At 37.4% G+C, this 18,519-nt stretch overlaps 1 protein-coding gene across 3 annotated transcripts in view; it reads left to right on the top strand.

Annotated features, from left to right (window-relative positions):
• FRYL (FRY like transcription coactivator) overlaps nucleotides 1-18,519 on the top strand; it is a 255,835-nt gene that overhangs the window by 121,196 nt on the left and 116,120 nt on the right. For all 3 annotated transcript variants that reach the window (XM_078068586.1, XM_036093014.2, XM_078068585.1), the window contains 3 exons: nucleotides 4,885-4,938; nucleotides 8,097-8,236; nucleotides 9,177-9,273. In XM_078068586.1, coding sequence (XP_077924712.1) covers nucleotides 4,885-4,938; nucleotides 8,097-8,236; nucleotides 9,177-9,273 — 291 coding nt within the window. The remainder of the gene's footprint in view (nucleotides 1-4,884; nucleotides 4,939-8,096; nucleotides 8,237-9,176; nucleotides 9,274-18,519) is intronic.

Below are 18,519 nucleotides of genomic sequence, written 5' to 3'. Positions count from 1 at the left end.
ACACTGTCCATCTCTGTAGCATCTGCCACCTTTTTTTAAAAATTTTTATTTCTTTTTGCCACCTTTTTTAAAGCGCAAATGGGAGGTTTTGTGTGTATTTATTTCTGTATCTAGATATTTTTCACAATGTAAATTGGAGATTATTCTATATTAGCCTGTATAAATTTGCCTCATTCTTTTTAATAATTCAATATTATTTTAATAAAAGAATATAACAACGTTTCTTACTAGTCTATTGATAGTCGGTTTGGGAGTTACCTTAATTTGGGGCTACTGTGCAAAAAATACGGTAAACATTGTTGCACAAAGTCTTTGCATACATGCATGAATATAGAGAATAATTTCTATTCTTTTTAGTTGTTACAGTGGGTTGCATATGCATAAACATTTTTAAATGGTGTATCTTTTCAAAATGTCATATTGCAAGACACCACAACTGCTTGAGCAATGATGAGAGCGTCCTCAATCACCCTATAATTAAATTGAGAGTTTAGTACAGAGTTCTTGATTAGTAATTTCTGTTTAGTGCAGTACACTTATTTTATGTTTTTGTACTTGCGGTAACTTGAGTATCCTTTTGCATTAAAAAATCATTTCTGAGTTCTTATTATGGAAAAAATAGTCTTCCTCCATTTCCTGGTTTAGGGAAAGCTCAGGGAGGATGTGAAATCTTTAGAAATCTTTGAGGAAGCATGAGTTTGTTGAGAAGTAAAATATGTTAATATGAAACAACATTGTAAGTGTTTCTGAAAAGCTCTCTAATTCTGCTTGGCCATTACTCTAGTGTATAAACATGCTGTGTGAGTAATAAACCACTTAGATCAGCAGTCCTCAAAATATCACTGAAGACCTTTAGACTTACAGTATAAAAGGGGATGGAATGAGGGGTGCCTGGGTCGCTCGGATGGTTAAACGACTGCCTTCAGCTCAGGTCATGATCCCAGAGTCCTGGGATCGAGCCCCACGTCCGGCTCCTGGCTCAGCGGGGAGCCTGCTTCTCCCTCTCCCTCTGCCTCTCCCCCTGCTCATGCTCTCTCTCTGTATCTCTGTGTCTCAAATAAATAAATAAAATCTTTAAAAAAAATTAAAAACAATAAAAGGGGATGAAATGAGTGCAAAGAAGCCACTTATTGTCTCCCCAAACTTATCTTAAATAAATAGTTCACATTAGGATAGTAAAGGCCCTTTAACTCACTATTTTTCAAACTTTTAGATACTTTTAGAAACAGTGTTCTATGGAACTGCTATAGGACTTTGTGTTTTACTGAAATTTTAGAGGTAATTGGGCATATGTATTGTTCTGCAGAATCGTCATGTTGGATGTAAATGATGTGTAGCTTGGTTTTTGAAATACAGAACTTGTTCTGCAAGATAATCACCCAAGTGTGAAGACCCAAGTGCCAGGGACACGCCAAAAACCTATCCCTATTAAGAAAGTAAAGTGCCCCAGAATTCAGTTAGATCCCATTTATTTTTTTTAAATTTTATTTATTATGTTAGTCACAGATCCCATTTAAATTAGTTAGAACATGTTTCATTGGTAGCTAGATTGGGAATTTTTACATTTCAGTGGCAAATATAATTGTGGATGTGTTTTCATCAACATTAGCCATGAATGACAGAAGGTGATAGGACTCTACCAGATAAAGAAACTTCAAAATATACACATTTCTAAATTCTCATTTCTTTTATAGAAGGATGATGTTCATTTTTCTTTGATACACATTTAATATGTATTTAAAATTCAATAAAAAAGCATAACATAGAGAGGTTTAGAAAATCATCCTAAAAATGTCAACCAAACAGCCATCATATATTTGAACATAATCCCAGCCATCTCCTATATTCAGGAAGTAAGTTAGGTAAGTCTGTGTGGGGTAGCCAGCAAGGCAAGTAGGTAGGAAGATGCACAAAAGGGATCACACTGTATATGCTATTTTAATTTAAACTAATTATGTTATAAATTTTGTTTGAATTAGAACAAAAAGAAACTGAAACAAATGATTTAATTTCTGAATTTCAGGTAATATTTTCTTTTATACAGAGAATAGTTCTTAAGAGATCTTTAAAGTTGGGGCACCTGGGTGGCTCAGTTGGTTAAGCATCTGCCTTCGGCTCAGGTCATGATCCTGGGGTCCTGAAATTGAGCCCCGTGTCGGGCTCCCTCCTCGGTGGGGAGCCTGCCTCTCCCTCTCCCTCTGCTGTTCTCCCTGCTCATGCTCACTCGCTTGCTCTCTCTGCCAAATAAATAAATAAAATATTAAAAAAAAAAAGAGATCTTTAAAGCTAAATGTATAGAAACATACAGGCGTGTACATGGAGGTTTGGTGACAACTAGATTTGAAAATCACTTCTTCATAATTCATGGTTTTGTTTAGTTACATTGTTTTTTCTCATATTTTAAAACATGTCTGAGGGGCGCCTGGGTGGCTCAGTCGTTAAGCGTCTGCCTTCGGCTCAGGTCATGATCCCAGCGTCCTGGGATCGAGCCCCACATCGGGCTCTCTGCTCCGCGGGAAGCCTGCTTCTCCTTCTCCCACTCCCCCTGCTTGTGTTCCCTCTCTCGCTGTGTCTCTCTCTGTCAAATAAATAAATAAAATCTTTAAAAAAAAAAAAAAAAAAATGTCTGTTCTGTAACCATAACTTTCATGGTTGTGCACTACATTGTTCTAAAATTAAATGGATTTGCTGGATACCACCAAGCATGGGAAACTCAAGAACAGCCCTCAAGTTTAAGAATGAGAGGAAGTAATCTGCATTCTTTGTAGAAAATACAGAAAATAAAAGTAAGCTAATTGTTCAACCACAAAACAACCTATTTTTCTGTTTTTATTACTAGTATGTGGTAAATACGTTTCTAGAGCTTTAAATGTATTTATATATGTATATACCACCATATATACATTTTATCCTTTTGTAAGAGTATTATATCTGTTATTCTCTAATTTAATTAATACATTGAGAACATTTTCCCAATCTACAAATTTAGTTCTACCTGTCACTTTACTGGCTATACAATACTCTGATGTGTAGCTATACCATGATTTTTTTGACCCGAATTCCCCATTGTTGTACTTTGATGTTGCTTCGTATTTTTAACTGCTTAGATAATGTCCTTCTTATGCTGTTTGTAAATGTGGAACACATTCCCCCCTCTCCGCCCCCGGGACATATTCTGTCTTTGGATCAAAGAGGAAATTAAATCAGAAATGATGTTTTTATTAGTTAGGATTCTCCAGAGAAACAGAACCAATAGGGTATGTGTGTATAAAGAGAGATTTATTGGAAGGAATTGGCTCACATGATCCTGGAGGCTGAGAAGTTCCAAGGTCTGCAGTGGGCAGGCTGGGGACCCAGGAGAGCGGGTAGTGTAAGCTCCAGTCTGAAAGCCCATGTTTCAGTTTGACATGGGAAAAGGGGTAGGGCTAGACTGATGCCCTAGCTCAGTGTAGTCAGGCAGGAGTACCTTCTTACTCCAGGGAGGGTCAGCCTTTTGGCTCTGCTCAGGCTTTCAACTGATTGGATGAAGCCCACCCACATAAGGGAGTTTTAATCTACCTGCTTTACTCAGTCCACCAATTCAAATGTTAATCTCATCCCAAAACATCCTCACAGGCACACCCAGAAAATGTTTGACCAAATATCACAGGGTACCCTGTGACATAAAATTAACCATCAGAGTGTCCAGTGTCCATCAAAACTTCCATCTGTCTAGGATTTTCTTTGCTCCCCCTTCCTCTCAACCCATTGCAACATAGAATCATGCCCATTCCTTCACTCCTTTGTTTTCTACTGGGTGGAGGCCCCTTTATGCCCCAATGTCTTCCTTCCTTCCTTCCTTCCTTCCTTTCTTCCTTCCTTCCTTCCTTCCTTCCTTCCTTCCTTCCTTCCTTCCTTCCTTCCTCCCTCCCTCCCTCCCTCCCTCCCTCCCTCCCTCCCTCCCTCCCTCTCTTCCTCCCTTCCTCCCTCTCTTCCTCCCTTCCTCCCTTCCAGAGAGGGAGAGTGGGGGGAGAGAGAGAATCTCAATGTGAGGCTTGATCTCATGACCCTGAGATCATGACCTGAGCCAAAATCAAGAGTGGGATACTTAACTGACTGAGCCACCCAGGTGCCCCCCCCATGACACTCTTTCTATACTAACTTTAGACAGTAATCTGGACTGACCTCTTTTGAGTCATTTCTTCATACAAGCAAGGAAGAGTGCACATGCAGGTGAGAGAGGGTGGAGAGACTTTACTATCAGTTATGTCCCCAGACCCATTGGTTGAAGATTAAAGGGTCTAAGCTTTCCACAATGAGTTCTCTGAGTCCTCTTTGGTTCACGGATGTTGCTTGCTCATAGTAGGAACTCAGTTGTGTTTTTTCAGCAAATAAATGAACATAACAAATGGAAAGTTAAAAAAAGAAAAAGGTTCCAGTACTGTTGTGTGCTGAAGGAAGACACAACACTAAACTGGAAGCTTAACTTAATAGGAAGCAACCATACTGAAAGGTCACCTCACCAAAGTATCATGTTTCACTGTCAATATGCTCTTTCTTTATGTAGTACTCTTTTCCCTTGGCTTCTGTGATATGCAAGTTCAAATGGTACAAAAATCTTTGTAGTAACAACTTTCCACTCCCAGTCCCCAACCCTCCCTTTATCCTATCTATCCAATTTCTTTCCCCATTTGCAAACACTTATTTCTTTTTTTTTCAAAGAGGTATTCTGTGTATGTAGTAGCAAGTGTGTGTGTGTGTGTATTAAAAAGAGGGAGTCTTACCTTTGTTTAAAATCTAATTACAAATGAAAACAAAAACAAAACCAACTCATGAATCTGTTAATATATATGATTTCTCATATTTTGTATATATGCTTTTTTTTTTTTTTTTTTTTAACCGTAGGAGAAGCCATTGTCTAGATCTCTTCAAAGAGGTGAAGATCTTCAGTTTGACCAGGTATGCCAATTTCGGGGGGATATATTTTCCTGAAAGGATAATGTTCATCCTAACAGTCTGGTCCAAATATATCCAATATTAAGAAATTATTTTATTTTGTTTAGTGATCCTTTATATCATTACACATTAGATTCAGTCTGAAATTGGTAGTTTGTTTTTTAACAAAGTAAATAGAAGGAGTTATGAACTGTGAACTTTATGGTTCATGGAATGATCTGTGAACTTGATTGGTTTCTGTCATTTATTATTTTACGATTTTATTTGACACAGAGAGAGAGAGATAGTACAAGCAGGGGGAGTAGTAGAGAGAGAGGGAGAAGTAGGCTTCCTGCTGAGCAGGGATCCCGATGTGGGACTCGATCCCAGGACCCCGGGATCATGACCTGAACCAAAGGCAGATGCTTAACCAACTGAGCCACCCAGGTGCCCCGGTTTCTGTCATTTAGCGTCTTAAAACTTTTTACTTTTCATTGGTAATCTCTTTATTGTGACCTTTGAAATTTTCTTAAAACGTTTCCGATTAACATACCTCAGTCTTCCCTGGTGTACCAATTCACACAATTCTCACATAATAATATTTTACCTTTTTTTTTTTTTTAAAGAAAGGGACAGAAGGGGGTGGACAGAAGAGGGAGAGGGAGAATCTTAAGCAGGCTCCATGCCCAGCATGGAGCCCGACATGAAGCTCAATCTCACAACCCTGAGATCATGACCTGAGCTGAAATCAAGAGTTGGACACTTAACCACCCAGGTGCCCCATAGTATTTTAGCTTTTAACTTTTGTTTTTTCTTGTTGGGGCTATCAGAACCTTAAGATAGAACATTAATACCTAAAATTGAGTGTGATATTCCTATAATGTTAATTCTTTCCTCTTCTGTCATAATTATGTTCATTCAGGAATTGTTTTATTGTATATTTTTTGCAAAAACCAATAACCCAGATTAGCTCTCCATTTGTACCTAGTATTCCTGTACTACTATTCTCATAATTATGTATCTGGGAAACAGAGATTAATGTTCATATTAGTTTAATTGACTAGATAAGGATGACTGGCTAGAATTACCTGGTGGAGACTTAACAAGATATTGTATTTTCTGGATTCTGACCCAATTCTGAATCAGAATTACCAAGAGCAGTGCTCCAGCACCTGTATTTTACAATAGCTCCTAGGGGATTCTGATGCATACACTTAGTGAGTAGCCACTGGCCTAAGAAGAAACCATAGATAGGAAGGCTAATTCTCTGTTAAAGTAATATTAAGATCACTTTATATAAGGCTCTTCAAATCTCAATGCTACTGCAAAAGGTATTAATTATTACTAATTAGTAATTTTTATTTATTTTATTACTATATTATTTTAAAGGTATTTAGATTATTCAGATCTTAAATCCACTAATGAATAAATGTATAATCAGAATTTGAAATCCTATTAAACAGTGTTTTTAAGGAATATATCCATTTGTTGTTTTTTCTGTGTAAATGATTAATGAAACTTTAAATAGTCGTGCCCCAAGTTCAGTTTTTTTTCCACAGTAAAAAGCCAAGTGTGGTAGAAACTTTAATATATATTTACAATAGCGGATGGTATTTTATTGTTCCTTCTTTAGATATTAAAAGGATTTCCTTTGAGTGATACTGTTCATTGTTAATAAAATATAAATTTGAAAAATTAGTTAAATAAAATTAAAATCTTATTTTTAGTTTAATTTCCTATATTAGAAACTATTTACCTGTCAAATTATGATAATTATAAATAAAAGCATGATTAAAGGAAGGCAGAGATAAGGAAAAAGAAAAAGAGCTTACACAATCAAATAAAACTTTCATTCTTTTCTATTTCCTTGGATGAAGTACATTTTGAAGTTATATGAAGGCTATCAAATATTAGGAAAAGTAAATGTTTAATTCCTAGAGGTATCAATTTATCTTCATTAACTGACACTTTCTACAGTCCTGGACCTGAACAAGACCTTGAGTATTTCTGCAACCCATCATTTTTCAGTTAAGAAAAACGGAGTGAAGCATGTTTGACTGTATACTTTGAAATATTAATTTTATGAGCAGTGAGTTGCATCAGATACAGAAATTCCCATGAAGAGCGGTTTTTTGCTCGAGATCCTCCAGATGAAGAGTGACCCTGGGGACTGCTTGCTAAGGATGGCTGGTGTGCCTCTTAACTGCGCTCCAGGAACGCTGAGTTTGTTCATGAAATTGATTTGATATTCACCTAGAATTCAGATAGTTTCAGGGATGCCTCAAATTGAATAGCAGTTGTTCATCCCACTAGATTTATCTTTATGCTGTCTGCTTCTATATTCTAAGCTTTAAAAGCTTGTTACAACACATTTCTAATATGTTCATGTGTGGGTGTCACAAATTAATAATGTAATTATAAAATTCTCTGTTCCGCATCAGAACGATACAAAGTTTACTTTCGCGGGCGCCTGGGTGGCTCAGTTGGTTAAGCGACTGCCTTCGGCTCAGGTCATGATCCTGGAGTCCTGGGATCGAGTCCCGCATCGGGCTCCCTGCTCAGCAGGGAGTCTGCTTCTCCCTCTGACCCTCCTCCCTCTCGTGCTCTCTGTCTCTCATTCTCTCTCTCTCAAATAAATAAATAAAATCTTTAAAAAAAAAAAACAAAAAAAAACAAAAAAAAAACAAAGTTTACTTTCGCACAGTTTCTAACATAACATAGTCTTCTCTGTTCCTCCATCTCTTCATTCATTCTAGTGGCAATATTTACAACCTTTTGTTCACGTGAGTATAGAGGAGGAACTGGTCAGGGGGAAGGAGGCAGGTGTGGTTTTCTCATGTTATGCATACCAGTTCTCCCATAGGTATCCTTCTGTATAATCAGGGATATTACTAAGGGTCATGTTTTTACACATGTGAGTAGTATATGGAAGCAGGAAAAAGGTGAAAGCTGCTAAGCTAAACTGAATGGATGTGGGCAAAGTTTAATAGTGGGTAAAACTTAGCCCACTTTGTTACTTGGATAAACCCCTAATTCTTATTTTTATTTTAAAACACATTTATCGCATTTGAGTTACTCTGTTTATCCTAGAAATGTTAATCATTTCCCAGTGATGGCTAATAGTTAGGAGTGTGGTACCTTGATGATGTATTTTATCTTTTGGTAATATCTTATGTTTTCAGTTGATAAGCTCTATGAGCTCAGTAGCAGAGCACTGTCTCCCTTCCTTACTTCGCACCTTGTTTGACTGGTACAGACGCCAGAATGGAACTGAAGATGAATCCTATGAGTACAGGCCTCGGTCTAGCACAAAGTCTAAGGGGTAAGTGGCTCATTTTCCACTCTTCTACCTAGAATTGAAATCCTTTCGTTGAAGGGGGCGATAATGTTCTCAACCCAAGACCGGTATTGTTTGGTTTCTAAGGAAAAACATTGATTACTTTTGTTATGAAACTGATAATAAAGGGAAAGCATAGTCCATACTTAACTGTAAATCAAGGGAAGGTACCAGTTAAGGTCGATGGATCTCCATGGTACTCATCACTAGGATAGTTATGCAAAAATGAATTTCAGGAGCATCATTTCAGTACTTCAATGAGGACCTTTAATAGTTGAAGTTAAGAAAATATTCAAAGAAGGTCCCGTTCCTATGGTTTGTGAAGGGAAGCAATTGTGATACAGGAGGACTGCCAAACCCTATATTATGATACCGTGAGACTCTCCTTGGTACTCAAATCCCAGAACTTCTCTTTCCCTTCTTCGAATTTGCCAGGGAGGTGGCTTTGCATAGAACATCTATCTGTGTTCAGCAGATGATCCATTGTTTGGAATTGGACTTTATTTGATGCCACTTGTGATTTTTCACCTTAGATATGCAAGAAGTTAGCTGGCACTCTATTTTCATCAGAAGAGTTACTACTTTTATTTCAGTTCTTAATTTAAAAAAATACTGATCAAATATGGAGTAATGTTAGATTTTCTAAATAAAATTTAAAATATTTTTCTTAACTGATTGCTTTAGAATGGGTTTAATTTCTGACAGATATAATAGTGACGTGTTCATCAATACTGTACAAAATACCCAACAAGAGAAAGAAAATGAGAGTGTACATACATTGGGTAATTTAAAAACAGCTTGAACAGTCAGCTGCCGTAGGACACCATACATACAAGGAGCTCAGTAAATAACCGAACTGTTAACCAATAGCTATTTTAAGATTTATGGTCTTAAGTGCAATCCTAATTTGGGGTTCTTGTTTCAGGGATGAACAACAACGTGAAAGAGATTATCTTCTTGAAAGGAGAGACTTAGCAGTAGATTTCATTTTTTGTTTAGTTTTAGTTGAAGTTCTAAAGCAGGTAAGAAGCTCTTTTGTCTGCAGAGTTTGTGTTTCTTCTTCTTATTTTGCCTTCACGTTTCATTTACCTTATTTAGGATGTTATGTCTAAAATTCTGGCCCACGTTAGCTAGATTTCTACAATATAATTACACGTCCTTCAGTTGCCTGGGGCTTTCATGGTTTGTACCTATCACTTCCTATTCTTTTTACCTTTGTAAAATGCCGTCTAAGATAGATCTTGTTAGCAAAATTGAGCTGAATGGAAATTGGGTTACATGTGGGCTTTTAGCTGTGAATACAGTCTGCCTGTCATTCATCGACTTCAGTCCACTTTCAAAGAATTTCTCTTCCGAAGCCATCAAGCCTGCGTTCCAACGTGTGAATGGTTTTTGGACAAGTGAAAACACCTCAAGATAATGTTTTAATGTCTATTCAGTGTTGGTTAGGATGCTGGCATGTGCTTACGCTGCACTCATGAGTTTAACATCCGAAGTCTGGTGTCATGTATATTTTTATTACTAAAAATGAGTACAGGTATACATTTAAATACATATAGATACCTGTACTGATTTTGAAAGGTTTTTTTTTTTTGTCCATTTTTGTTTTTTTATTTACTAAAATCAACTACTTTGTTCAAATGCATGAAAGTATTCTTAAGTTTGTAGTCTTTAAAAAGTTATCATTCAAACACAAGCCACATATTTCCAGCCACGTACACTGTGATGTTTTGAAAAAGTTAGGAAACCTAAAAGAAAAAAAAAAATCACATTTTCCATATGACCTGTTTGGACAGGGATTTTGTTTTTGTTATACAAAATGAAGTAGAATATATAATATGAAAACAAACAGCAAATGTTAGCTATAAAGTTAATTGACAGCCAATTTTTTTTGACAGAGGCAATATAAAATTATTTGAATGATGTATTTCTTTATACTTTGCCTTTGTTTTTGTAACATGTGAAAAATCATTGAAATCTGAGTATCTGAAATCTGCACATAAAAGTTTGAAACATGAAAAACAGATAAGTGAGTTAATCAAAGGTGAAAATCATTTTAATTAATTTGTGCCTTTCATAAAGGTCTTTCTCTAGGTGTAGGAAAGAAATTTCCTCTGGGAGTTGTGCTAACAAGCCAGGTTTGCTTTCTGTGATCTCCGTTTCACTGGGATCCTAAGACCCTGAGGCCAGCGTAATTAGGGATAAAAGAGCTTTGGACCAGAGCGGCCACTGACCATGACTAGACTTTGCCTAGGACTCATTGTGGTTGACCTCTAGCATCTCCTGTGTGCCCATGTAGGTCATGTGAGTGATTCGGTAACCAGCATTTTGCACTTCTTTGCTTGATTCAATAATACAGGTTTTCTTCTTTTAGCAGGAGAAATTGTAAGTTCCCCTAGACATTCAGGCCCCTCTCTGATCTGGCTCCATGGTGCCTTTTCTCCTTTGTTTCCCAAGACATTCTTTTACTTGCCATTCGGTGTCTCCTCTGAAAGGTGCTCCAAATTGCAGTTTCAGGGCTTCCGTACACAGAAAGCCCTATGTCAGTTTCTCTCTCTCCTCTTCCCCTTTCTCTCCCCTGTCCTTTCGCCTTCCCCATCCTCTTGGTCTTCATCCTCCTTCCTTCTCCTCTTAAAAAATAATCCAGATGGCTCTTCTGGAGGAGAGAACCATTGGATCTATAAACTTCCATGGGGCACATTTTTCAAGTTCATTCCACAAAATCCCTTCAGATCCATGGTTCAAATGGACTCAAAGTATGAAAAAAAGAAATACAATAGCTCTTTTTTTTTTTTTTTTAAAGATGTTATTTATTTATTTGTCAGAGAGAGCACAAGCAGGGGGAGCGTCAGGCAGAGGGAGAAGCAGGCTTCCTGATGAGCAGGGATGGGGGGTTTGATCCCAAGACCCTGGGATCATGACCTGAGCCGAAGGCAGGCGCCCAACCAACTGAGCCACCCAGGCATCCCTACAACAGCTTTAATAGCAAAGCTCTGTTTTTTGGTTCTGTCACCATATTGTTCCAACCTACAGTGGCCTTTCCACTTACTGTTTTCTCTCTTTTATTCATTATCCTCATACTTTCACTCAAATGCACCCATGAAAGAATAAAATCTGTCACAAAGAACACAGAGATACTTTATTTATTAAAAATCTGACATAGGTTTTTTTTCTTTTCCCCAGTAAAAGGAAGTCTTTTTCGCTTCTTCAAAACTAATAAAACCAGAGAAAATGAAGTAAAAATCAATAGAGCTTTCTGAAATATCATGACAAACTAACCCAATTTTCTACTGTGTCAAAGTGATATAGGGTTTAATAGATCTGGAGACTAATCAATGTAATATATCTTGAATTTAATAGGATTTTTACTTTTGCCCCATGTAAGAGACATATTAAAACGTGACTCAGTTTTATTTTGATGAGACGGACGGTCCCAGGAGTACTGAAGTATTGATACATGGTTGGGCCAGTCATAAGGAGGAGTAAATATTCTTTACGGATTAGTCCTTGACCTCATATATTATACGTTTTTTTGTTTCTTGAATAATTTTTTTTTTTTTTTAAAGATTTTATTTATTTATTTCACAGAGAGACACAGTGAGAGAGGGAACACAAGCAGGGGGAGTGGGAGAGGGAGAAGCAGGCTTCCCACTGAGCAGGGAGCCCAATGTGGGGCTCGATCCCAGGACCCTGGGATCATGACCTGAGCTGAAGGCAGACGCTTAACGACTGAGCCACCCAGGCGCCCCTGTTTCTTGAATAATTTCATGCGTGTGTAGAACTCTTCATAACGCCTGAGGGCTCTATATCCTTTGTATCAGCCGGTCATTGTAATAAAACTGGGAGACAGACAGGGCAAGTGTTTTCATCTCAGCTCTGTCATTGTCTTGCTGTGTAATTTGGGCAAGTTATTATCCACTACCTTTTTCCCCCCTCTGTAAAAGAGGGATGATAATATCATTTTTGTAGAATCATAAGCATTAAATACAGTAACGCCTGGGACATGGAAAGTGCTCCATAAGTATTATCTGTTATTTTCATCTTGCAGATAAAGAAATGTTCTTAATTTAGTGACTTGCTGATGATTATAAAGTTAGTTCACTGTTTTATTCCAAGTTTTCTCCCGTTAATAATAGAAATATTGGTAAAATCAGTGATACAAAATTAGGTGAAATGGCCAGCATCTTGGAAAATTAAAGTTTTAATCATGACAAATTAGACAAAGAATTGAGTTAGTATAAATGTGATGAAATGAGTGTGATTCACTGTGGGAACAAAAGTAATTCAAGATGATAGAGGACTGATTTTATTTTTTCAAGAAAGTCAAACATAATTTTGGGGTCATGGCCAACTACCAATTTTAGCATGTTGATACCAAAGGCTTTCAAATTCATAGCAAAAGCATGATTAAACGGAAACATAAAGCTTTAGAAAGTTTGAAGCAATTTTCTTTTCATATGAAATTTTAGTCAGACATTTGCTCTTTGAAACAAATAAGAAGATTGGGAAACTTGGTTTGTAAACCACTTCCAGCTCTTGGCTTAGTTTTATTTGTGCTATTGTGAAGTATCAGAAGGTGGAGTACATCTTTAGTATTTTCAGATTTAACATTTGCATTTTCGATGTGGATGAGTTCCCTGAAGGTTATGCAGTTATTTGTGATTTTTCTGAGACTAAATGTATTCATTCCCCTTTGCACTGAAAGCTGGTCGCTTAGGTAATGAATGAGCCTCACTGACTCCACAGTATCCATATCTTACCCTGATTTTGTTATTTTTCACTTTGATGATGTGATAAAAGCATTAAAGTTCGGGAGGTGGTGGTGGGAATGGCCTTGGAATAAAACTTGGGTAATTTTTTTTTTTTTTAAGTTTTTTAAGTAATCTCTATATGCAACGTGAGGCTGGAATGCATGACTCTGAGGTCAAGAGTTGCATGACCCTCTGACTGAGCCAGCCAGGCGCCCCGGGGTATTCTTTAGAGTCTACTAGATATATATCCTTCTGGAGTGTTGAAGTAGAATTAGAGCTGCTTCTAAAATCTCAAATGACAAGACCTGAAAAAGTCTTGATACTATGGGTGGGAATGTTACTCCATGAAAGTAGAACTTTTCCTCTATAAGCTGAAATAGGATTCTGCCCCCACCCCCACCCCGCTGCCTTTTTCTGAGATTCAGTTTGAGAATGATTTTATTATTACTATCGTTATTATTACTGAAAATAAGGGGAGAAATAGGGATTTTAAGAATGTTTGTGCATCCTGAAAATGTCCATTCTTAAAATGTGTAGAGGTGGTCCTTTTTTTCTTCCAAAAATTAAAGATAAGACCTGTTTCTTCTTTCACTTCTATTTCTGTGTCTCTTTTCTGGCTACAATATGATAAAATTGAAAGCTTTCTTTCCTTATTTGTTTCCTTTATTCAATGCATTTTTATATGTCGGAAACTGGGCATACAGTATTTTCTAGAGAAGTACACATCAGCTTCTGAACTTTAGTTCCCCCATCTGTAAAATACGGGACAATCATCTACCCTGTAAGACTAAGTGTTACAAGTAATATTTATAAAAATGCCTACCTAATACCTGACACACAGACGCATAAAAAGGGTTGATGGTGGCCATGGTAGGGGAGTAATAAAGAGTATATAGCATGGCTAAGAGTGCCCCTAGATGTCATTGGTAGGCATCAGATATCGCTGGACCAAATAAGACAGTTTAGGAGAAATTACAGGTTTGAGTTAACCTGTATTTCATATCTCTGGCCTAGAGCGCACTAAACATTCCTGTGAGGAAATCAGTATGGGAAAACCACAGCACAGCACAGTAAGTGGAGTATAAAAAATTAAATCACATAAAATGCAGAGTTGCATTATTGCAAGGTCAGTGAAATGTCTGCAGCCAGCCTGTATGATTAGCGCCATGAATTCTGGAATAGGTTCTGGAAGCCAGGCTGCTTGATCCACAGACAGCCTCTTCCCTACTGAAGTTTGTCAGCCCCTGGTGGTAGGTGTCTGCTCCATTTTAACCATCAGTGGGTAGCCACAGGGCTGACTGGGATGCATGGGACAGCAGCATTGATGATAGTAATTGTTTTTGTTACCCTAGGGCCTATTTATGGGCCCAGTTGAGGTAAGATCAGCTGGGAGACTACATCTGCCTCCTTGCTTCTCGAATGGGCCCTGGTTTCCTGCCATTTTCCCTACCAGGCTCTCCCCTCAGTGTCTCCATCCTTGTATTCTAGTCCCTTTGTGTGCCCTGCTTTCTCAGGAGGTAAGAATTTTGGCCTAGTCCCTTTTAGAAAAAGATGGAAAAGGTGAGAAGACAAGAATTAATCTCCAATTGTATTATACTCGATTTTTCATTCTCTCAGGGCCATTGATTATAGAGTTCCAGTCTGTTGTCTATGTTTTATAGGTAGGGAAATGGAAACTTGCTCAAGGTTATATAACTAGTAAAAAGAGAAGCTTTGGCTTGATTAAACCAAAATCCATGGTCTTTCTACACTTTTATCATTATAGTGAAGAAAATGTTTTTATTTATTGTATAAAGGTTTGATTATAGTTTACTTATAATAAATTCATCAGCTTGGTGTGTAAAAAAAGGAGCACTTTGGGAATACTGTTTTGAGTTTCTTCTTAATATGAGATAATAGTACTGTCCTAAAAAGAGGTATTCAGAGTACCAAGTAAAAGATTGTCATGCCTCTACTTAATTGATCAGCCAATGTTCTGAAATTCCTATATCAACAAAACATGATTGTTACACTTCTATGAGGAAGTGTCTGCCTATAAAAGATTGAAAAGCTTTTTTTAATTTTTTTTTTTTAAAGATTTTATTTATTTGTCAGAGGGAGAAAGAGAACACAAGCAGGGTGAGCGACAGGCAGAGGGAGAAGTAGGCTCCCCAACGAGCAGGGAGCCTGATGCAGAACTCGATCCCAGGACCCTGGGATCATGACCTGAGCTGAAGGCAGATGCTTAACCAATGGAGCCACCCAGGCGTCCCTGAAAAGCTTTTTTTTTTTTTTTTTTTTTTTTTTTTAAGATTTTATTTATTTATTTGAGAGAGCAAGAGAGAAGGAGCAGGGGGAGAGGGGGAGGCAGACTCTCCACTGAGCAGGGAGCCTGATGGGGGGCTCGATCCTGGGACTCTGGGGTCATGACCTGAGCCAAAAGCAGATGTTTAACTGACTGAGCCACCCAGGCACCCCTGAAAAGCTTTTTATAATTATATAGTCAATCATGAACTTCCTAGTTAAGTATTTCTAGTTGCTAAAGAAATCCTGGGTTTAAAATTTAGTCTTCCAATGTGGGACAGAGGTTGAGATTATTCTTGTAGAGTCTGAATTCTTGAACCTTCCTGTGTAGAATAAATTCCGTTTCTGTACAATTTATTAACATGGGATTTTCAAATCTTGGCTTCTACAAACAGATGAATAAACTTCTTTTCTCTATCAGGCTACTACTTTTAAAAGGTTCATTGAGAACTAAGAAAGGTAGAGTTTGGATTACAGCTGCTTCCTCACTTAATCCCTATTTGATTTTGTGATGAAGCACATTTTCTTCATTTTCTTCAAATTGGATTCCAGGTACAGGCCTTTAGGATGGTCCCAATTTCTAGGAAATCTGAGACAAATGCTCTCTCTGATCCTCCTCTGTTCAACAACAAATATCAATCTGCCTAGCCAAGATAAAGCTATAGCCTTCCATCCTGGAGTAAAAGTTCACCATGAGCCTTTCAAAGCTGTGTTAGCTGCATGCCTCCCTCTGCTTGGACAGCATTTTATTTTATTTATTTATTTTTAAGGTTTTTATTTATCTATTTGACAGAGAGAGAGAACACAGGCAGGGGGAGGGGCAGAGGGAGAAGCAGGCTCCCCACTGAACAGGGAGCCCGATGCGGGGCTCGATCCCAGGACCCTGAGATCATGACCCAAGCCGAAGGCAGACCCTTAACCGACTGAGCCACCCAGGTGCCCCTGGACAGCATTTTAAAACGCTAGTATTCTCCTCTGTGTTGTGTGAGTTTAGTCACTTTCTCATTGAGCTGAATACACATCAATGAATAGTTACTTACTGGATTTCTTGTATCTCTTGTCCCTTATTACAATGTAATTGTGGTTACTGTTTCTAATGCCTCTCTCCTATTTACTAGGTTTGAACTAGCTCCTAATCGTTATTCAGGACTAAATTCAGCTCCCTCCTGATAGACTCCTGATTTACCTTTGTAGATTTTAAATAAAAACCTCCCCTTTATCAAACCCTCAAGAAACATTCCCTGACCATCTCTGAATAATTAGAGTTCCCTGCTGTTCTTTCCCCCAGTCTAGTTTGTGGCTTTCTTGATAAATTAAAATCTCTATTATGATTTTATCCTATTGATGAGGTGTTCTGTAATATATATAGTTAAAAAAAAAAAAGGGAAATGTGGAATTCCTATGTGTTTTGTTTTAATTGGACTTCGGGCCACAGAATGGGATAAATCATGATCCTGGTTCAAGGTACACTGTTATCATTGGTCTCTGTGTGGCTGCCTTTGTATTTGTTTACAATATAATGGTTACCTGTAGGCCCAAAAAACCCGATAGCTTAAGCCTAATTATGTGAATCTCTCCTAGTTCACTCCCTGGCTACTCTCTTACCATTATACTGATTTTTATGTTAATTATTTTCTTTAAAAAATGTTTTCATATGTTTGAATAGTAAGTTTTTCTTGTCTTTGAATTTTCTTTAAAAAATGTATCATACTGTATGTTGTCCTCTGGGACTTTTTCACTCAACATTATGTTCCTAGGATTAATCCATGAAGTGTGTAGCTATACATAATAATTTTCTTAGGCATATAATTGCTAGTGTAGTGGAGCTCCACCCTCTTAAGTTAATTCCTGGAGCCCTACAAATTAAATTGAGAAACATCACATTAACAGGAGAAAAGGTTTATTACATACGCATATGGAGGTCTTCATGGAAAAGAAGTTGAAGACAAAGAATGGTTAGGCCCTAAAATTTAACAAAGAGCAATACTTTGTGAAGTGACAAGACAAAGGAAAAGTGTCTGGGCTTCTAGGGGTGGTAAATTGGGGGAAGGAAGATCTATGGGGGAAACTAATGGAAGATAAGGGCTGTTTAGTAAGCTTTGTGCAGACCTATCTCATTGTCAGCTTTCTGGTTCTGATGATAACAGTTGTTGTTTTCTTGGTGTGGGAAAGAGAGGGGAGACTGCTTTTAGGCAGAAAAAGAAAAGCTGGAGAGCTTTTCTTGCACCTGCTCTTTGTCAGTTGCCTTCAGCTCAAAATAATTCTCATGCCAAAGTGACGTATTTTGAGGTGGCATACTTTGATCTGCTTCACTTGATTGTTGGCTATATAAAAAATTGATTTAAACTTAACACCAGCAATGTCTATAAACCTCATTCATTTACATTATCTCTACTATTTGGTATTGTCAGACTTTTCGCCATTGAGTAGGTGTAAAATGATACCTTGTGTATTTTCATTCTCCTTATTACTAATTAAATCAAGCTTCTCTTCATATTTATTAGAAATAAGCCCATCAAAGGACAAAAACAGAAAATTATAAAGCCTTGCCAAAAGCCTTTAAAGAAGTGAAAAGATATTCCATGTGAATGTAGAAGAATACAATTAGCCCCAGATTGATGTATAGATTGATTGCAACTCCAATGGAAAATCCTGACATTTTTTGTGTACCTTTGAAGGGTGACTCTAAGTTGAATATGGAGGAACAGTGGGCCAAAAATGGCTAAGCTCTCTCTGAAGAAAAATAAGGGGGATTTTCAGTACCAGACATCAGAACTTATTCATAAAGTCTAATAATGAAGACTCTATGATTTTAGTACCAACATATAAAAATTGATAGAATAGTGAGCTTTTTCAAAAACAGACCCACACATATATAGACCTTGAATATATATCAGTGGTAACTTTTATAATCTTTGATCCATCAGTTCCTTCTTTAGGACTCTCTCCCATGGAACTATACAAGTATATAACATTAAATGTACAAGATGTTTATTGTATAGCATTATATTGATTATTGAAAATCTGGAATGAAATGTTCAGCAATAGGAAGCTCATTGAATAAATTATAATATGCTGAGTAGTATATGGCCATTGAAAAGAAAGGAGGAGCTCTAAGTACTGACATGGAAAGATGCATCATTTTAAGAAAACTAAGGTGTGTAAAAAAAGACACATAGACCAGTGGAACAGAATAGAGAGCCCAGATATGGACCCTCAACTCTATGGTCAAAT

The sequence above is a fragment of the Halichoerus grypus genome, chromosome 3 (assembly GCF_964656455.1).
Source record: "Halichoerus grypus chromosome 3, mHalGry1.hap1.1, whole genome shotgun sequence".
Classification (NCBI taxonomy): domain Eukaryota; kingdom Metazoa; phylum Chordata; class Mammalia; order Carnivora; family Phocidae; genus Halichoerus; species Halichoerus grypus.
This window is presented reverse-complemented; position numbering and strand designations above follow the sequence as displayed.